Source organism: Oncorhynchus masou, chromosome 31 (assembly GCF_036934945.1).
Source record: "Oncorhynchus masou masou isolate Uvic2021 chromosome 31, UVic_Omas_1.1, whole genome shotgun sequence".
In the NCBI taxonomy this organism is placed as follows: Eukaryota; Metazoa; Chordata; class Actinopteri; order Salmoniformes; family Salmonidae; genus Oncorhynchus; species Oncorhynchus masou.
The window spans coordinates 71,380,023-71,399,807 of record NC_088242.1 but is presented as its reverse complement, the minus strand read 5'-3'; the positions used below and the strand labels follow the sequence as shown (position 1 = coordinate 71,399,807).

General features: G+C 40.6%; 1 protein-coding gene across 3 annotated transcripts in view; it reads left to right on the top strand.

The window, feature by feature from the left end:
• LOC135524383 (transmembrane protein 266-like) overlaps positions 1 to 19,785 on the top strand; it is a 99,081-nt gene that overhangs the window by 45,997 nt on the left and 33,299 nt on the right. For 2 of the 3 annotated variants that reach the window (XM_064951858.1, XM_064951857.1), the window contains one exon: positions 5,813 to 6,013. The exons of the other annotated variant lie outside the window; for it this stretch is intronic. In XM_064951858.1, the coding sequence (XP_064807930.1) occupies positions 5,813 to 6,013 (201 nt within the window). The remainder of the gene's footprint in view (positions 1 to 5,812; positions 6,014 to 19,785) is intronic. 3 annotated transcript variants of the gene reach the window in all.

Here is a 19,785-nt window from a genome sequence, read left to right as displayed (position 1 = left end):
TCTGTTCCCAATAGGAAGGTCCTATATAGAGGACAAGGAAGGTTTTTTTTTATGTAGGGGTACCTATTTATTCCCCTCGTAGTTTATTTAATCTTGTCTTTGGTTTACTTTCTTGTAATATACACTACCAGTCAAAGGTTTTAGAACACCTACTCATTCAAGGTTTTTTATTTTTTTTAAACTATTTTCTACATTGTAGAATAATAGTGAAGACCTCAAAACTATTAACAAACACATTGAATCATGTAGTAACCAGTCAGTCAATACAGAACATTTCAAGAACTTTGAAAGTTTCTTCAAGTGCAGTCGCAAAAACCATCAAGCACTGTGATGAAACTGGCTCTCATGAGGACCTCCATAGGAATGGAAGACCCAGAGTTACCTCTGCTGGAGAGGATAAGTTCATTAGAGTTACCAAATAAATGCTTCACAGAGTTCAAGTAACAGACACATCTCAACATCAACTGTTCAGAGGAGACTGTGTGAATCAGGCCTTCATGGTCGAATTGCTGCAAAGAAACCACTACTAAAGGACACCAACAAGAAGAGACTTGCTTGGGCCAAGAAACACGAGCAATGGACATTAGACCGGTGGAAATCCAAATGTGAGATTTTTGGTTCCAACCGCCGTGTCTTTGTGATTATCTCCGCATGTGTAGTTCCCACCGTAAAGCATTGAGGAGGAGGTGTTATGGTGTGGGGGTGCTGGCTGTTGACACTGTCTGTGATTTATTTAGAATCCAAGGCACACTTAACCAGCATGGCTACCACAGCATTCTGCAGCGATACGCCATCCCATCTGGATTTCTACTTAGTGGGACTATCATTTGTTTTTCACCAGGACAATGACCAACCACACCAGGTTGTGTAATGGCTATTTTACCTAGAAGGAGAGTGCTGTAGTGCTGCATCAGATGACCTGGTTTCCACAGTCCCCCAACCTCAACCCAATTGAGATGGTTTGGGTTGAGTTGGACCACAGCGTGAAGGAAAAGCAGCCAACAAGTGCTCAGCATATGTGGGAACTCCTTCAAGACTGTTGGAAAAGCATTGGTTTAGAGAATGCCAAAGAGTGTGCAAAGCTGTCATCAAGGCAAAGGGTGGCTATTTGAAAAATCTCAATTATAAAATATATTTTGATTTGTTTAAACTTTTTTTGGTTACTACATGTGTGTTATTTCATAGTTTTGATGTCTTCACTATTATTCTACAATGTAGAATATAGTAAAAAGTATGAAAACCCCTTGAATGAGTAGGTGTTCTAAAAGTTTTAATTTAATGTAATTTTACATATTTAATCAACATTATAAGGCAAGTCCCTTCATGGTTATACTACACTGTAAGTCAGTATAGTATAAGTCATTTTGTTTCTAGAGTAAATAGTTGTAATTGCTCCAGATTCTGACATGAGACGCAATTCTAATCAACTATATTAATCATTAAATTAGCCAATGCATTTGTGTAATTTATCATCCCTACTCTGAACCTTTCATATTTTCAAAATCTTTGTTGTTGACTTTTTGTCTTGACAAGCTGTATTAAAATGTCCTCCTTCAGAGGGAATGAGTTGAACCTGGCAGCTTGAAGTCTCAGCAGGGTATTTATTTTTTATATTTCTATTGGTCATCATGTGGGGATTCATGGCCCAGCGGTGTAGAAATACTGGGGGCAAAGCCATGGATGCCTTTTATTCTGGGGGAGTCAATCCTTGGCAGTGATTAAATTCCAGAAGGAGAGGGTCCGACTCATAAAGACAAAGCAACTATTAATACCATTACAGAAAATACAGAATGTCCAAATTTCATTTGAATTGGAAGCACAATTTGACAAAAGTTGCAAAAAAAGTACATGTATAATATTTGTTCCTGTATTACCTACATTATATCTGTCACAGAATACTTATATTAGAGCATATGCATTGCACTTTGTTCTTTAAACTAAGGTTATCTGGTCCCTTTGTACCGTGTTATTCACATGGTGTGACTGTGAGCAGCAAATCTCCCTGAGCATTGAGTGCCCTATGTTAACCTTTAAACTTCATTGTGGCGTTTGCTAATATTGCATGCTTTTGAAAAGATTTCCAGCCTTTGGCACGCTGGCTTCCTTTGCCTTGCCTGCCTGTCTGCCTGATGGAATGGAGCAGTATTCCAATGTGCAGCCAGCCACCCACTCCCCAGGATGGCAACAAGCCACTGAAGCGGCCACTGTCTCTACACTTAATGGACCCTGGCCTCGTCTATGATTGTTTGGAAATGTGATTTTGATTCAGTGAACAGTTTGTCTGTCATGACTGATTAGCATCCTTGTTGCGGCTAGCAAGAAGAGGTGCCAAGTGTACAATTTCGGAATGGACTGGCTATTGTTGAGCATGTGAGGCGTGTGTGGGCATTTTTCCCTGAGCCAACAACATCCAGTGGCCACGTGTAAGTTACAGCATTATATCACAGACGGGGGGGATGGGGGACGGGGGGGGGGGGTTCTGCTCTGTAGAGTGAACTGCACTGAAATACAAAGATGTACAATAATGTATTTCTAGCAGTACTATTATACCACCTTTTTGTGGGTACCTATGCAGATAAGAGAGCAACATTTGAAGTAAGCATGTACAGTATGTTAGGTAGAGATAGTCATAGGTCAGTGGAGAGCAGTGGATGTTTTCCTTTGCAGGGCTGACTACATTAACCTTTCACAGGGAGGTGTGTCTGTCTGTTTTTCTGTCTGTCTCTTTGTCTGTCTGCACACACTGATCTGATGCTGACAAAGTGTGGTCCACTATTTAACCTCCACATATCACCAGGCTGTTAGTCCCCAACTATCTACAGGCACAATGTGTTTTGTTCTCTCTGGCTTGTAATCAATGCCCTCCTTCCTTGTTAAGCTCTGGGGTTATTGATGTCTTCAAATGGGCTGCGCTGGGCAGAGTCTTCTGTTCTTGGTTTGACCTCTCCTCGTCTTTTACTGGCTGAGCTGGAGAGGGGATCAGGGTCCTACTCACACTCGGGTTTTAGTGTGGAAAATGAAATAAGAGAAAATTAGATTGCTGTCACTGCAAGCAAATGCATACTTCTGTCAAACAGAAAAGTACTACCATTTCATGCCATTTCACAAAACCCATTCCAGTTAGTTTGTAAAAGTAATATTATGATTCCAGAAAGTAAATGTGCTTCAAATCTCTCAGATCTCACTAATCAAGGCAAACCAAGGCAGTTATAAATGTTATTTTTCTGTTGTCTTTTTCATATTTACTGAGTGTACAAAACATTAGGAACACCTTCCTAGTATTGACTTGCCCCCCCCCCCCTTTTGCCCTCAGAACAGCCTCAATTAGTCGGGGCATGGACTGCAAGGTGTCGAAAGCGTTCCACAGGGATGCTGGCACATGTTGACTCCAATGACTCTCACAGTTGTGTCAAGTTGGCTGGATGTCCTGAGGGTGGTGGACCATTCTTGAGTCACACAGGAAACTGTTGAGCGTGAAAAACCAAGCAGCGTTGCAGTTCTTGACACACTCAAACCGGTGCACCTGGCACCTACTACCATACCCAATTCAATGGCACTTAAATATTTTGTCTTTCCCTTTCACCCTCTGAATGACACACATACGCAATTCATGTATCAATTGTCTCAAGGCTTAAAAATCTTTCTTTAACCTTCATCTACACGGATTGAAGTGGATTTAACAGGTGACATCACCTGGATTCACCTGGTCAGGTTATGTCAGTCTATCACACAAGTTATACAATGTGAATAGGTACTTTGTTATACTGTAGTGCAGGTATTCCCAAAATGGGGGGTACGCCAAATAAAAAAGTGATTCACATTAAAAAGTAAAAAACATTTTTTATATATTTTATATATCTTCACATTTTCAAACAGTACATTTATATTTTCCAATGGGGCTTTACATTTGGGTGAGGTTTTTTTCTCGCCTGAGTAGCCTCGATTCACTGCCAAAAATAAAATGAAACCATCTAGTGTTCAGCAAAATAACAACACATTGTCAAATACAGGTAGTGTAGTCAAATAATTAACATCCAATCACATTAACCATTACTCTCTCGCGGGAAACCTTCACTCTTGCACAGACATTTAGAAACGAAACATGACAATTTGAAAAATAAGCCACAGGAGTTTTTGGAGCGAGAATAAAGATGACTTTCGAGTAGTAAGACTTGTAAAAGCAACAGATACCATTAATAAAAGGGGCTAGAAGCGTCTTGAATGGTGAGCTACCAAGTGGCCCCATACTATTGTGGAGGACTTAATTCTTCCTGCTGCCGCGGATATGGCTGGGACAATAGGCCAAAAAAACTATACGGACAATGGCTTCATCAAACAACACTGTTTCCCGACGCATCAGTGACATGGCAGGAGATGTTTTGAAACAATTACTGCTTAACATTCAAGCCAGTGAATTATATGCGTTACAGCTGGATGAGTCAACAGACGTGGCGGGCCTGGCACAGTTCCTGGTATATATCCGTTACGTTTATGGGGGGGTCAATTAAGGAATACATCCTCTTCTGTAAACTACTGGAAACCAGGACAACATGAGAGGATATTTTTCAAGTACAGGATAGCTTTGTGACATCAAATGGACTTTGGTGGACAAGATGTGTTGGTATCTGTACTGATGGCGCAAAAGCCATAGCCATAATGAACTCAAGCTTAAAAACAATGTCAAATGTGATATAGCGAAGCACCTGAGTGAGCTGGGTGCACAATTGCACATGTACTTTCCCGAAACGGACGACACAAACAACTGGATTTGTTATCCCTTTCACGCCCTGCCTTCAGTCCACTTGCTGATATCTGAACAAGAGAGCCTGAGTGAAATTGCAACAAGCGGCTCTGTGAAAATAGAATTTAATCAGATGCCACTGCCTGATTTATGGACAGGGCTGCACTCACGTTCCTATGTGAGAGTGGATTCTCAGCCCTCACTAGCATGAAAACTAAATACAGAGCCACAGACTGTGTGCGGAAAATGATTTAAGACTGAGACTCTCTCCAATACAACCCAACATTGCAGAGTTATGTGCATCCTTTCAAGCACACCCTTCTCATTAACCTGTGGTGAGTTATTCACATTTTTTGATGAACATATAAGGTTTTAAATGTAAGATGGCTAAATAAATAAAGAGCAAAATGATTGAATATTATATTATTATTTTTGCCCTGGTCCTATAAGAGCTCTTTGTCACTTCCTACGAGCCGGGTTGTGACAAAAACTCACACTCATTCTTATGTTTAATAAATGTTTTGAATAGTGTGGCAGGCTTACAATGATGGCAATAAACAACAATTGAGAGTTCAATGACCCTGGCGCAAGGGGGATTAAGCAGCTGGAGGTTGAATGTTTGAAGGGGTATGGGGCTATAAAAAGTTTGGGGAAAACTGCTGTAGTGTATAGCAATATGCTGACATTTACATTGATATAATCAGGTTTCACATCTCACTTGCTTATTTAGTTCAAGCTCTTCTTAATAAGAGAAAATACCATTGTTGTGGATGTTGTATCTGATTCACCATTTGAGGAAGTACAGTTTGTGTAACCCATCATCTGTTTCCATTATGTAGGCTGTAATGTATTATTGTCCCTACATACCTGTATCTCTGAAAAATGGGTTCTAATAGATATTGTCCCTTGCCTTTTGTAACTATTTTATTGATCAGTGAAAGACCAAACTCTGAAGTACTTTACCATTCGATTGTGAGAGAAGATTAATTTGTTTAGTTGAATGTCTGAGTCCTGGGCCCTCCACTACTACTAACAGAGTGTCCATGGTGTTACGTACGTTGTGTCCTCCAGGGCCCCTCCCCAGGCCCAGGCCCAGGCCAGAGCCTCAGAGCTGGAGGTGATCTCCCAGCAGGTGGAGGAGGACAACCAGTGTCAAAATCCAGTCCAGCTAGGCAGCTTTGCTTACAGAGACCTGCCTCTGGCCGCACTGGACATCTCCCTGGCCGGTTCCCAGCTCATCTCCAACCTGGACGAAGAGGACAACAGAGAGGGGTAGGTGGACACAGAGACCCATCCCCTCTGTGTATCTGTGTAGGCCTAACCATCAGCCTGGACCTGGATTAGTCCAAGCTATGCTCAGTCCATTTTTGTGTATAATGCAGTCATACTGTATATTAATCTTTGTTCTATGGCTTCTTTCTCAGGTGAGATCATTCTTACACAGCCATAGATACGTAACCGGAAAGACAGCTAACCTTCACATTTTGCCATGGGTCAAAGAGAAAAATGTGCTGTTAATTTCCTGCTATACTACCCTGTGGTCAAACTTTGTAGCCACAGTATGCACTACGATGCATTGCATATATTAGATAGATTACATGAGAGACTTGAGTGTGAGGATATTGTACAGAGATAGAGGGTGCAGAACATTTGCTTAGGCATGCTAGGAATATGTTATACATGCTGCTGTAGCCTAGTGGTGAAGCAAAAATAGAATAAAGACAATGTCACCATCTAAAACATGCAATGTTTCTTGACTGAAAATGTGTCATTCCAGTCATCTGAATGGGTGCCTAATTATTCAATAGGCATTTGTTTGCCATGAAATGTTCAACCAAAAGGATGCTACTACAGAGATTGTACCTAAAACATTTCCCCTGTGTTTTTGATAATTGTACAATTACAATAACTGACATAGAACTAAGCACAATCCATAAGCAAAATGACAGAGATAATGTCTGCTTTCATTCTCTATCATGCTAGTTCAGCTCATCATAATGATACCTGACATGCCATTGAATCACTCACATTCACCTCTCATTGTGGTGTAGGATAGTTTGAGGATACAGTATGTGTCTGTAGTGTCATCCTTGCATTGTCAAGGTATTGACTGACATGCCAGTGAGCCTACACTATTCGTCTCAGTGACATAATTTCTCTGTTATAAAAAGATTCCTCCCTTCAACGTGCACTTTTGGCTCAAAACAAACAGTGTTGTTAGCGTCACATTGTTCCTGAAATGTCAGGTGCTGGTGGCTGTGTTGTTGGGTGTGTTCTCTCTGCCCATAGGCCCTGCTCGTCCTGGTTGGGTGTTTCTCACATGGCCCTATCACTGCGCTGCAAGCTGAGTGTGTACAGGACACACCCCCTCTTATTCTGCCAGTAGTCTCAGGATGTGTGACTCACAGGCCGTTGGGCATTCTCGTCTGTGCAGAGAAAGTAGACAAACACCATGAGCTTAATTAGAGCATCCGCCCGCCACGTCATTCAATGCCTGCTCTGTCAGCTGACATCATCACGCCCGGCTGGGACCTGGTCCGGGCCAGGGCTCTGTGGGAACCAAGGGGGGACAGATGATCCCCAGTCCCACGCCACACACCCAGGCCACAGAGTGCAGGAGCTGGCACCGCTGGCATCACTTTGGGCACGCTCAGGAGAACTTGTCCATGTGAAACTCTGTCACGCCATGAGAAAGCACACAGCGATGTGGAAAAGTCATGGGATGCTAAGGTGCATCTCTAAGGGATTTTAGAAGTCTGACTTTTCTTGTAAAGTCTCTGGTTAAAATAGCTATTTGTTTTGATGAAAGGGATTGGAATGATTTTCTTAATTGGAATGATATTTCCCTCCAAGCCTGGGAAATATTATTTAGCCCTGTAGTGCCATCATAGTAATCAGAATAGGCGGTGGTGCCAGTGAAGATGGAGATATGGCATGTTCATTCAACTTTTTAGATTGGAATTTCAGATTTCCAAACCACAGGCATTCCAAGGCGTACTCGTCATCAGAGTTTCACTGTGGGCTCATGTTTCCATCCGTTAGAAGCATTTGTGAAAACAGAGAAATATGCAGCCACGTCACAATTTCTTGTTTACTCTGTGAGTTATGTCTGTAGCATTAGACAAATGACAGAGCTAAGTTGGTATTGCACATTGTCATTCAGACTCATTGAAATAGTCAGACGCCCTAATGACTAACTGAGTGTACATTCTGATTATTTATAAAGCATTGTTATCCCTACCCTCATGCACATTATGTTCCTTAACATCCTCTCAGCCTTGTCTTAATACATTTGTATTAGAAAAATCAATGTAAGAAAAAAAATCAAAGTAAGAAAAATCAATGTATAATGTAGTGCTTTCTCTAAATGTAGACCCTTATGTCATGGTCAATATTTGGCATGAACACCGTAACTGATTATGTAACATTCAAAATCACATTGGATTATTGTTTTCCTGATGCTGACTCATATTTCTTCTTAGATGTCCATATCAGATTAGCTTCTTAGTTCTACTAAACCAGACCTGACAGACATTCCAGAGAATAAATGAACGTTGTTTTAAAGCTGACACAAACACTGTAATTGGTCCACATTACTAAATATGGGTCTTCATATATGGGTCTTTCATCAAGTAATCAATAGCATACTATAACGTTGGTTGCTTAGCTGAATGGGTTTACCATCAGCCCTGGGTTTACCATCCATTTTCCAAGTAGATTTAATGTCATCACATCATTTTGGGGGGTTTGAAATGACATGGAAGCAATGTTGATTTAGTTTTTGCCCAGTGAGAAGGCTTTAAAGAGGACTTCCCTTTGTTGTGCTCTGTATAGCTGTGAAACAGAAGAGAGTCTTATAGTGCATGTGGTGGGATTTGCATTGTAGTGAGCTGCTGCACATGGATCTCTATCAGCAGACGTGGGCGAATATGTAGGAGGTGGATGTTCTTGCGGACAACAGGGGGCACATGCAGTACTAGCAGATTCAGAGCAGTGATGAGTTCTGGATTTATTAATAGACTTCTTCATGGAGCTACCTTCTTGCCCAGAACATGCTAGAGACTACGGTGTTGTGGCGTGTTGCTTTCCACTCTTATCACCTTATTCACCCCTTCTGATTAACCTGTCATATGCTTTTGTCATGTTATGACGTTCAGCTTCTGAAAATCTGCCAGCATCGTCACAGGGATGTGGCATAGAAAGACATATCCAAGCCTTTCATTGGTTATAAGACATATTGTAAAAAGGGTTTGTTTCAAACACTTTCTTACACACTTTAACGGTTTATGAGTGTAACCGGACTATGTATAGTGTGATCTGTTGGTCAAGATGTGAAGCTGCAGCATTAAGGTGAATTAGAGTGACAACCTTCCTTGTGGGTTGACCCTTCAAATCCAGACTTAGTTGAGTCCAGGTCCCTCCATAGAATCTCCAGGCCTCTCCAGAGCTGTGCCAGGGGCCAGGGCTCCTCTCTGAGCTGCCAACCCAGGGCCCACAGCCCTCACTCGGTATATCATCTGCCAGACCAGCCTCCAGCCCCAATCCACCAACAGCAGCAGGAACAGCAGCATATGCCACTAATCTCAACGGGGCCAATGTGTGAAGTGTGATGCGTCGCAGCAGTGACAGATGGTTAATCTGGGTCAACCTTTCGCTGTGACTGGAGGAGAGAGAGAGAGAGAGAGAGAGAGGAGGGACCTTCACCCTGCCTGCTCCCATACTCCCATTAATTAACAAAGCTGCCCGCCAAAGATTAGTGGGAAATGGCTCTATTTGCCAAATGTGGGTTTGCCTCTGTCGTGTCTGTGACTATCATTAAATGTGAAGACTGTTATTTTATCAAATCAATTCTCTAGATTTAAAACTAATTATTTAAACGTGAATTAACTTCTTTCGGATCAGTGGAACGCTAGCGTCCCTCGACAATATCCGGTGAAATTGCAGAGCTTTCATAAAATCACAAGTGCAATACATCAAAATAAAGCTTAACTTGTTGTTAATTCAGCCGCCATGTCAGATTTCAAAAAGGCTTTACGGCGAAAGCAAACCCTGCGATTATCTGAGGACAGCACCCTGCATACCAACACATGGAAAACATATTTCAACCAGGCAGATGCGACACAAAAGTCAGAAATAACAATATAATTCATGCCTTACCTTTGAAGATCTTCTTCTGTTGGCACTCCAAAATGTCCCAGAAACATCACAAATGGTCCTTTTGTTCGATAAATTCCTTCTTTATATCGGCAAAATGTCAATTTATTTGGCTCGTTTGATTCAGAAATACACCGGTTCCAACTCGCCCAACATGACCAAAGTATAACTGCGAACTTGGTCCAAACATTTCAAACAACTTTCCTAATCCAACCTTAGATATCTTACAAAGTAAATAATCGATACATTTTAAGACGGAATATACTGTGTTCAATAGCGGATAAAAACAATGTGGAGAGAGCTCCAGTTCACGCGCGCCACACAGAAGAGTCCACTTGCCTTGACACTCACAATGAACAGCCCTACTTCTTCATTTCCCAAAAGAAAAACATTAACCAATTTCTAAAGACTGTTGGCATCTAGTGGAAGCCATAGGAACTGCAACCAGATCCTCATAAATATAGTTTCCCATAGAAAACCAACTGAAAACAAAGTGACCTCAATGTTTTGTTTACCTGGATGGTTTGTCCTCAGGGTTTCGCCTGCCAAATAAGTTCTGTTATACTCACAGACATAATGTTAACAGTTTTAGAAACGTTATAGTGTTTTCTATCTAAACCTACCAATTATATGCATATCCCAGCTTCTGAGCCTGAGAAACAGGCAGTTTACTTGGGGCGCGCTTTTCATCCAGACTTGAAAATACTGCTCCCTATCCCAATGAAGCTAACTAGGAAGTCAGGGCCCCACAGAAAATTTTGAGATTACAAAGTTATAATTTTCAGAATATAACTATTCAGATATTTTAATATCTGATCAATGAATGATGAATTATTATTACCTCAATTCTCATTACTGAACGTCGCAAACCCTTGGATATCTGCACGAACCCTAGCCAAAACAAACAGTAGATATTCGTTACTAACAATGATAGAAATGTCCCTAGTGGGCTAAGCCGATATGACGGCTTGGTAGACAAAGGAAAGGGGTGGAGACTGAGAAAGAGCAGGAAAGACAACATGGATTCACTACACACAGTCTATAATTATAGTCATTGAAGTGCTAATCCTTTGCACGTGAACGACCACTCATTCGAGAATAATTGCAATTTATATATTTACACCCGTATGTCTTTGTTGTCTTCTCTGTTGGAATCCTCGATCGTCCTGTAGAGTTCATCAGAGTCTCTGGTTAACTTTCCCAGAAGTTACAATGCCTTTCATGGTTGTAGGTGGCAAGAATGGATACTTCAGAGTACCATTCGGAAATGTTCTTATATAATAGCTGCTTCGGCGGTTGACAGTATTCTCGTAATAGACTTATGTAATTTCTAGCTGCAGACTAGTTATTATGCTTCTAAGATTTGCTCTTATTCTGTAGTGATCAATAGTCTCAGAGTTTAACCATTTCCAGCTGTGTAGCTAAACTACAGCTGTTAGGTCTCCATGGCCTATAGAATTGTAGCCATTCCAATGTGGGGACTCTGTCCCGGCGTTCTCTGACTTCTTAACCATTCGAGACGTCCGGCTTACCGTGGTTCTCTTTGGCAGACTTGTAGTTTAAACCATTTCACATGAAGCGTCAGCTGCATGTTTTCTAGTCTGGTGTGAATTTCTTCAGGAGTGGGTTTTATACACTTCAGAGAAAAGGGCGGTCCATGACGCCTACTTACTGCCTATGCTCACGTGGGCATGGCCATTGATTTGGTTAACTTTATATGAACACCTGTACTCTCATTTAGAAGGTTAGCATCACAATACATCTTTTCACAAATAGTTTCATGTTTAATCACATACGTTTCACAATATTTAGATGTAAACCTGACAGCTGGGAAATGTACACTTTAAGAGATACAGTATGTGTGTTTCCTGTCCTTCATGAGATCACCAAATGGAACATAACTGTCATAACTGTCATAACTGTCCCTTAAGTGTCCATGGACCATTTCCACATCCTCCAAAATATAAATATTGTTTAGTTCTCCCATTTTGGGGATTAGGAGTTTTGAAGAAAATAAGTTATTTGTTTTGATAGACTCTCAATATTGCATGGTAGTTTCTAAATAAAGGAAACACCAACATAAAGTGTCTTAATAGGGGGATGGGCCACCACGAGCCGCCAGAACAGCTTCAGTGCACCTCTGAAACTCTGTTGGAGTGATGCAACACCCCTTCTTCCACAAGAAATTCCATAATTTGGGCTGAGGATACCATGAAATTGGCGAGAGAAAAAATATACACTGCCGTTCAAAAGAAGGCCTGCATCCCGGAGTTGCCTCATCACTGATGTTGAGACTGTTTTGTGGGTACAATTTATTGAAGCTGTCAGTTGTGGACTTGTGAGGCGTCTGTTTCTCAAACTAAACAATCTAATGTACTTGTCCTCTTGCTCAGTTGTGCACCGGGGCCTTCCACTCCTCTTTCTAGACTGTTTAGAGCCGGTTTGTGCTGTTCTGTGAAGGGAGTAGTACACAGCATTGTACGAGAGCTTGAGTTTCTTGGCAATTTCTCGCAATGTAATAGCCTAGACATTTCTCAGAACAAAACATTTTAAAAAGTTATATATTTCTGGCCATTTTGCTGATGTTCCAGATACTCAACTAGCCTAAAGAAGGCCAGTTTTATTGCTTCTTTAATCAGAACAACAGTTTTAAGCTGTGCTAACATATAATTGCAAAAGGGTTTTCTAATGATCAATTAGCATTTCAAAATGCAGAACTTGGATTAGCAAACAAAACATGCCTATTCTATTCTATTCTTGTTCTTAGAAATGAAGGCAATTCCATGCAAGAAATTGCCAAAAACTGAAGATCTCGTGAAAACGCTGTATACTTCTCCCTTCACAGAACAGCTCAAATGGGCTTTAACACAGGAGTGATGGTTGCTGATAATGGGCCTCTGTATACCTATGTAGATATTCCATTAAAATATGAGCTGTGTCCAGCTACAATAGTCATTTACAACATTTACAACAATGTCTACACTGTATTTCTGATCAATTGTATGTTATTTTAATGAACAAAAAATTTGCTTTTCTTTCAAAAACAAGGACATTTCTATGTGACCCCAAACGCTTGTAAGATGGTGTTGGAGCAGAAGGCAAACATTTTACATGCCCCCAAACGATTGTGTTTTTTTGTTTGTTTATCTGCGTTGTTTGTAACAAATTTGTTTTTACTAATTTTTTCATAATGTTGCCGCTACCGTCTTTTATGATCGGAAATAACTTCTAGACATCAGGACTGTGATTACTGCACTTATCGAGGCAGAGGATATACGGCTCCCTCTGGAACAGGCCCAGACCCCCGTGATCTGTGTGAAGAGGCGGAGAAAGAGAGGCCGGACAGAGGGCTGCCTTCTGAGAATTTGAAGGCGATAGAATCAACCCCCACTTCCCTCTATTCTGATAGCAAACGTGCAATCTTTGGACAATAAAATTGACGAGTTACGGGGAAGATTAAACTACCAACAGGACATTATAAACTGTAACATCTTATGCTTCACGGAGTCATGGCTGTACGACGACAATATCAACATACATCTGGCTGCTTATACGATGTACCGGAAGGATAGAACAGCGGCTGGTAAGACAAGGGGCGGTGGACTATGTATTTTTGTAAATAACAGCTGGTGCACTATATCTAAGGAAGTCTCGAGCTATTGCTCACCTGAGGTTGAGTATATTATGATAAGCTGTAGACCACACTACCTACTGAGAGTTCTCATCTGTATTCTTCGTAGCTGTTTACAAACCACTTCAGTCAGAGGTTGGCACTAAGATAGCATTGAATGAGCTGTACTCCGCCATAAGCAAACAAGAAAACACTCACCCAGAGGCAGCGCTCCAAGTAGCCGTGGACTTTAATGCAGGGAATCTTAAATCATTTTTAGCAAATTTCTATCAGCATGTTAAATATGCAACCAGAGGGAAAATAACTCTGGACTACCTTTACTCCACACACAGAGACGCATACAAAGCTCTCCCTTGCCCTCCATTTGGCCTATCTGGCCATAATTCCATCCTCCTGATTCCTGCTTACAAGCAAAAATTAAAGCAGGAAGCACCTGTGACTAGATCAATAAAAACATGGTCAGATGAAACATATGCTAAGCTACAGGACTGTTTTGCTAGCACAGACTGAACTATGTTCTGGGATTCCTCCAATGGCATTGAGGAGTACACCACATCTGTCATTGGCTTCATCAATAAGTGTATCGATGACGTTGTCCCCACAATGACCGTACGTACATACCATGTCGTGGAAATATTCAATCAATAATATTTCTCAAATACCAGATCCTGTGAGTTAAAATAGACTTTATTACAAAGTAATATAAGCCGAGCTAGTTCATGAAGTAACTCCCTTTCCAGCCTTGGCGCACACTTTTTATACACGTTTCATCCTTACGTCACACACATAGTAACTCCTCTGTATGTTAATGATTCATCCCCTCTGGCATTTTACCATCATTATGTTTTTGCCTTTTTGCCTTGCCTAATTTTTGATCGGTTTCACATTAGGGCATAGAAACATTAGGCCATAGCAATGGCACAAAAATAAACAGACATTCCCACTCTCAAGACAGGTGCATGTATAACGGATGTGAAATGCTAGCTTAGTTAGCGATGGTTTGCGCTAAATATCGTTTCAATCGGTGACGTCACTTGCTCTGAGACCTTGAAGTAGTTGTTCCCCTTGCTCTGCAAGGGCAGCAGCTTTTGTGGAGCGATGGGTAACGATGCTTTGTGGGTGACTGTTGTTGATGTGTGCAGAGGGTCCCTGGTTCGAGCACGGGTATGGGCGAGGGGACGGTTTATAAAGTTGTACAGTTACATTGATGCTGTTGACCCGGATCACTGGTTGCTGCGGAAAAGGAGGAGGTCAAAAGGGGGGTGAGTGTAATGGATGTGAAACACTAGCTTAGTTAGCGGTGGTTCATGCTAAATAGCGTTTCAATTGGTGACATCACTTGCTCTGAGACCTTGAAGTAGTAGTTCCCCTTGCTCTGCAAGGGCTTTTGTGGAGCGATGGGTAACGATGCTTCGAGGGTGACTGTTGTTGATGTATGCAGAGGGTCCATGGTTCACGCCCGGGCATGGGCAAGGGGACAGTCTAAAGTTATACTGTTACACATGTCTAATGGTGTCTAATGACCTAGACACACATATAGAGTGCACTTATCCTGCTGACTACCTCAAAATGTATAATGGGCACACATGTACTAGAAAATTCTCAATAGGCGTAACCATAGCAACAGTAAATAATAGGCCATAGCAATGGTACAAAAATAAACAGACATGTCCACTCCCCAGACAGGTGCATGTCTAATGGTGTCTAATGACCGAGACACACATATATAGAGTGCACTTATTTTACTCTAAGATGTCACACATGTTCTGTCACCCACCACCTAGTGTATCTTGATGTACACTCAATCTCCAGAATTCAGCCCGCTTCCTTGGTTATCTCCGCTTTCACATGAGGAGATACACAATGCAACACATGGGTCATTTCCTGACAAGATAGACCCTCCTCTTATGGCAAGATCACTAATATGTTACATTTGAATAACAGGCCCCCCCTTACTCCAATTGGTCTGCCAGTTACCAGCTACCAAGCCATGTGGCAGGAGTCTGAAACTGATATCCCAACAATGTTACTAAAATAACCCCTGCTACTACTAACATGGCCCATGCCTATAGTCTCCTTCAATTGCGGTCCCTACAGTGAATGCCATGAGAATATCTCCCGCATGTAATCTGTCAAATGTTCACCGGTTGTTAGAAATTGGGAAAGAGATTAATGAGTTGGAAGAATATCCAACCTAACAAAACTCTGAGTCACAGGTTTCTTGAAAGTTTACCATAGTGTCTGAATTGCCATCACTATCTCTTCCACTCTCACCATGATCTGGGTATGTGTAATGTTCAATTTAACTTAATTAACTCCCTATATTGTGCACAGTTAGCTGTCCTCCCTCTCCTATGAGCTATCGCCTGTAACAATATACAGTCTCTGGGCATTTATACTCCTCTATCAGCACGACCTTAATTTATGAGCCCCCACAGATCTTTACTGCAATCACGTTCCATCCCACTTAACAGTCCTATGTAAACATTCTGTCTCAAACACCTCCTCCTGCTACAGATACATTTGCACATATATCATTCCATCTAACCCATAACACACTAGTCAATACTCCTCCTAATGCACTTTTTTCATTATAAACATACTACAACATTCTCAAATCAATTAGTCAATATACATCAATCCCTCCTCTGGAACATTGATCACTCTGATGCTCCACAAAACCTAATAAACATATTGTCTTGAAAAGGAAAGAGAAAAAAATACATTTTTAATAACTTCACATCACTCATTGATGGGACTTAAACTACAATTCTGATTACATGGTTAAACAAAAGAGAACAAAAAACTTAATGGTTAACCCAAGTTATCATTCAGTGAGTTCTCTAACAACTTCCCTGTCGGAGGACACTTAGAAATAAGGTTTCTGGAGCCTCCCTTGGCCTAATAAATTTGAGCAGTGCCGTCACCCCATACCGTTCAAAAGCAACTCTCTCTCGCTGTTTCCGAATCATAACTACAACATTTTATAAATTATCCAACCCAAATTCAGAATGACAGTCCTTAGTGCTTGCTTTGAGTCAATGACTCGATTCCAGCTTCTTAGCTTAGCACACATCATCCTGGTTAGAATGTACATTTGGAAATGGAACCTTTTGTTGCTGTTAATACCTCTTCTCATTACATCCCCCCTTTGGCCCTGTTTTCCTGTTGCAAGTGGCCTGGTAATGAAAGATCAGTATCACAATGCATCCGTAGTCTATATTGTTCGCAGTGTGTAGACCCCCCCTGTCTTTCTCCTGGCACTTATCATTCCAGCAAGGTCTTTTTCTGATATCGTTTACAGTTCATCTTCCCAACGGCACATGTAACTCTTGCCTGTCCCATTTGATGGCCCTTGATAATGTCCCAATTTAAATTTCCAAATAGACACATCCGTTTCTCCCACATACACGAGTGTCTCACCTGAGCCGTTCTCTCTTCACGCTCACTCCACACGCTCTCTCAACACCCCTGCCCCGGTTTATAGCTCGGACTCAAGTAGAAGTGTTAAAAGTCACTGTCGTATTGAACGCCTTTGTCGCTCTTTCTTCAGCCGGTTAGGGAGGTGTTGAGGTTCACACACACTGTTTGTGGTCAAATTATTCCTACCGTGCATTAAGACACGATCTGACGTCACCTTCCATGATAACCTAAAACAAACATAGATCAGAACAACAGTTTAGTTCAATTCATTTCTGTTTCAGGAAATCCGGACAAGCATTCCACAAATTATTCAGTAACCTTTTCTTAATAACGTTATCTCTATGACAAATGTCAAAGAGCATAACAGCATACTGTTACTACTAAAACCATTTTCAAAATTAGTTTATACTACCTTATTTTACTGGCGATCTCTCGGAAGAGTTACCAGATCAGAAAGTTATCACCCAAACCCCTCACCGAAATCCCACACTCCATAAATCCCAATCTGGTTAAATTTGTATCGAAACAAAAAAAACGATATATAAAATCAATCATATCACACTCCATTTGGAGTAACTGTCATCCCTTCTTAACATATATCTTTCCTTCTATATGCAGATGGACAAAGTACATTTGTAGATTTACCCAAAGAACAGGATCCCAGGAAACTGGTAATTTTCCCCTTCGAACACATGATTCAAAACAACATGTTGAATAAAATATTAACCCATTTGAATAACTAATCAACTTAGAACTACAACAGTAATGGTACCACTCTTATTAGACTGGTGTTTCACATTCATTTTATAATTAAATCCTACCTGTTCCTGTCATTTCTAGTGAGATGAATCAGGCCTCACCATTAAAATAGTTCCTCTCCCTTTTCTTTCCCTGATCTTCCGAAACCATTTAACCATTCAAAGCATTTTCATCCTTCTACATACCCAATTTAAAACTGAATTGAAAAAAAAACATCCAAAATAGATCCCACAGTATCAACACCACTAACGCATATTCATAACCGGTCAATTGTGTTTGTGTGTGTGTGGTAAACCATATGACAAAAACAAACAAATATGGCAAGGCGTTATTTCATTTAGTAACTCCACTTTAACACTGAATCCGGATAACTATATACAGTTGAAGTTGGAAGTTTACATACACTTAGGTTGGAGTCATTAAAACTCATTTTTCAACCACTCCACAAATTTCTTGTTAACAAACTATAGTTTTATCAAGTCCGTTAGGACAACTACTTTGTGCATGACACAACATTTGTTTACAGACAGATTATTTCACTTATAATTCATGGCTGTAGAAGCTTCTGATCGGCTAATTGACATCATTTGAGTCAATTGGAGGTGTACCTGTGGATGTATTTCAAGGCCTACCTTCAAACTCATTGCCTCTTTGCTTGACATCATGGGGAAATCAAAAGAAATCAGCCAAGAGCTCAGAAAATAAATTCTAGACCGCCACAAGTCTGGTTAGTCCTTGGGAGCAATTTCCAAACGCCTGATGGTACCACGTTCATCAGTACAAACAATAGTTTGCAAGTATAAACACCATGGGACAACACAGCCGTCGTACCGCTCAGGAAGGAAATAAATCATTCTCTCTACTATTATTCTGACAAAGTGGTGATCCTAACTGACCTAAGATAGGGAATTTTTACTCTGATTAAATGTCAGAAATTGTGAAACACTGAGTTTAAATGTATTTGGCTAAGGTGTATGTAAACTTCTGACTTCAACTGTACCTATCAAACTGCTATATTTCACTAACCACTCTCCCAAGACCATAGCCTCAAGAAACATTTCAAAGAGAGATAATGAAAACCCCTCCTCTTCTGGAAAAGAAAGTGTACATTTAGTTAGCATTCACTGTGCTACATCGTAATCAGCCATCCCAAAGTATTATTTATGAACCAAACATGATAATGGAAAATCCACTGTCCTTACTCCAATCATTAAATGTTTGTTTTAATCCACCCAATTCTTTATTTAGCATGTACTACCCTTAACACAATTCACTCCCATATGGTATTATATGATTGGTCACTCTCTTCCATAACCATGTACAATTATCCTGGTATCATTACTAGACCAATGTCCAATCACCATATGTAATAGCTGTTTCACCTTAGATTGTTCCTGTTAACCTTTCTAAATGTAATACTGTTTCCTGTCGCAAATGTAGTCAATTTCTCATCTTAAGGAATCAGTGATATTTGATCCCAGGCATCTAATAAAGAGTTGTCTTCCTTAATTAACATACATAATGTATTGGACTTCCATCAGTCCTGGAAGCAAGAATCCTACTCAAGACACATCAGATAATGCAGTGTTCCATTAAGTGGATTCGACCCCATCTAAAATAAACAATCCCAGAACCCCTTTCTGGTAATCCTATGAGTTTAACCTGTTGCATTAATTTAGTCAAATACAAAACTGTTGTTTAACACATGTAGAACCTTCAAAAAGTTGGAACTGTCTCATCAGCTTATTAACAGTCAATACTTATTTCATTATACTTTTATTACTGGACACTGTTCCACTTAATGGAAACAATTATCATTTTAGAATACATTAACTTCCTGCTCAAATTCACTGGTGTTACCTAACTGTAAAACCAAGCAACAATAATCAGAAACTGTCCAAGAATGTTTCACATACCTCTACTTCAAATGTCCCACTGCCTGCTCCCTTTCAACCGCAGCGACTCTTTTTTACAATCTCAAGGCTCAATACCTCTACTCATCATTTAACCTTGTATTGAAACCTCAGCTTTTCAAATTACTAAAATATTGCATCATTAAAGTGCTATAAAAACACTA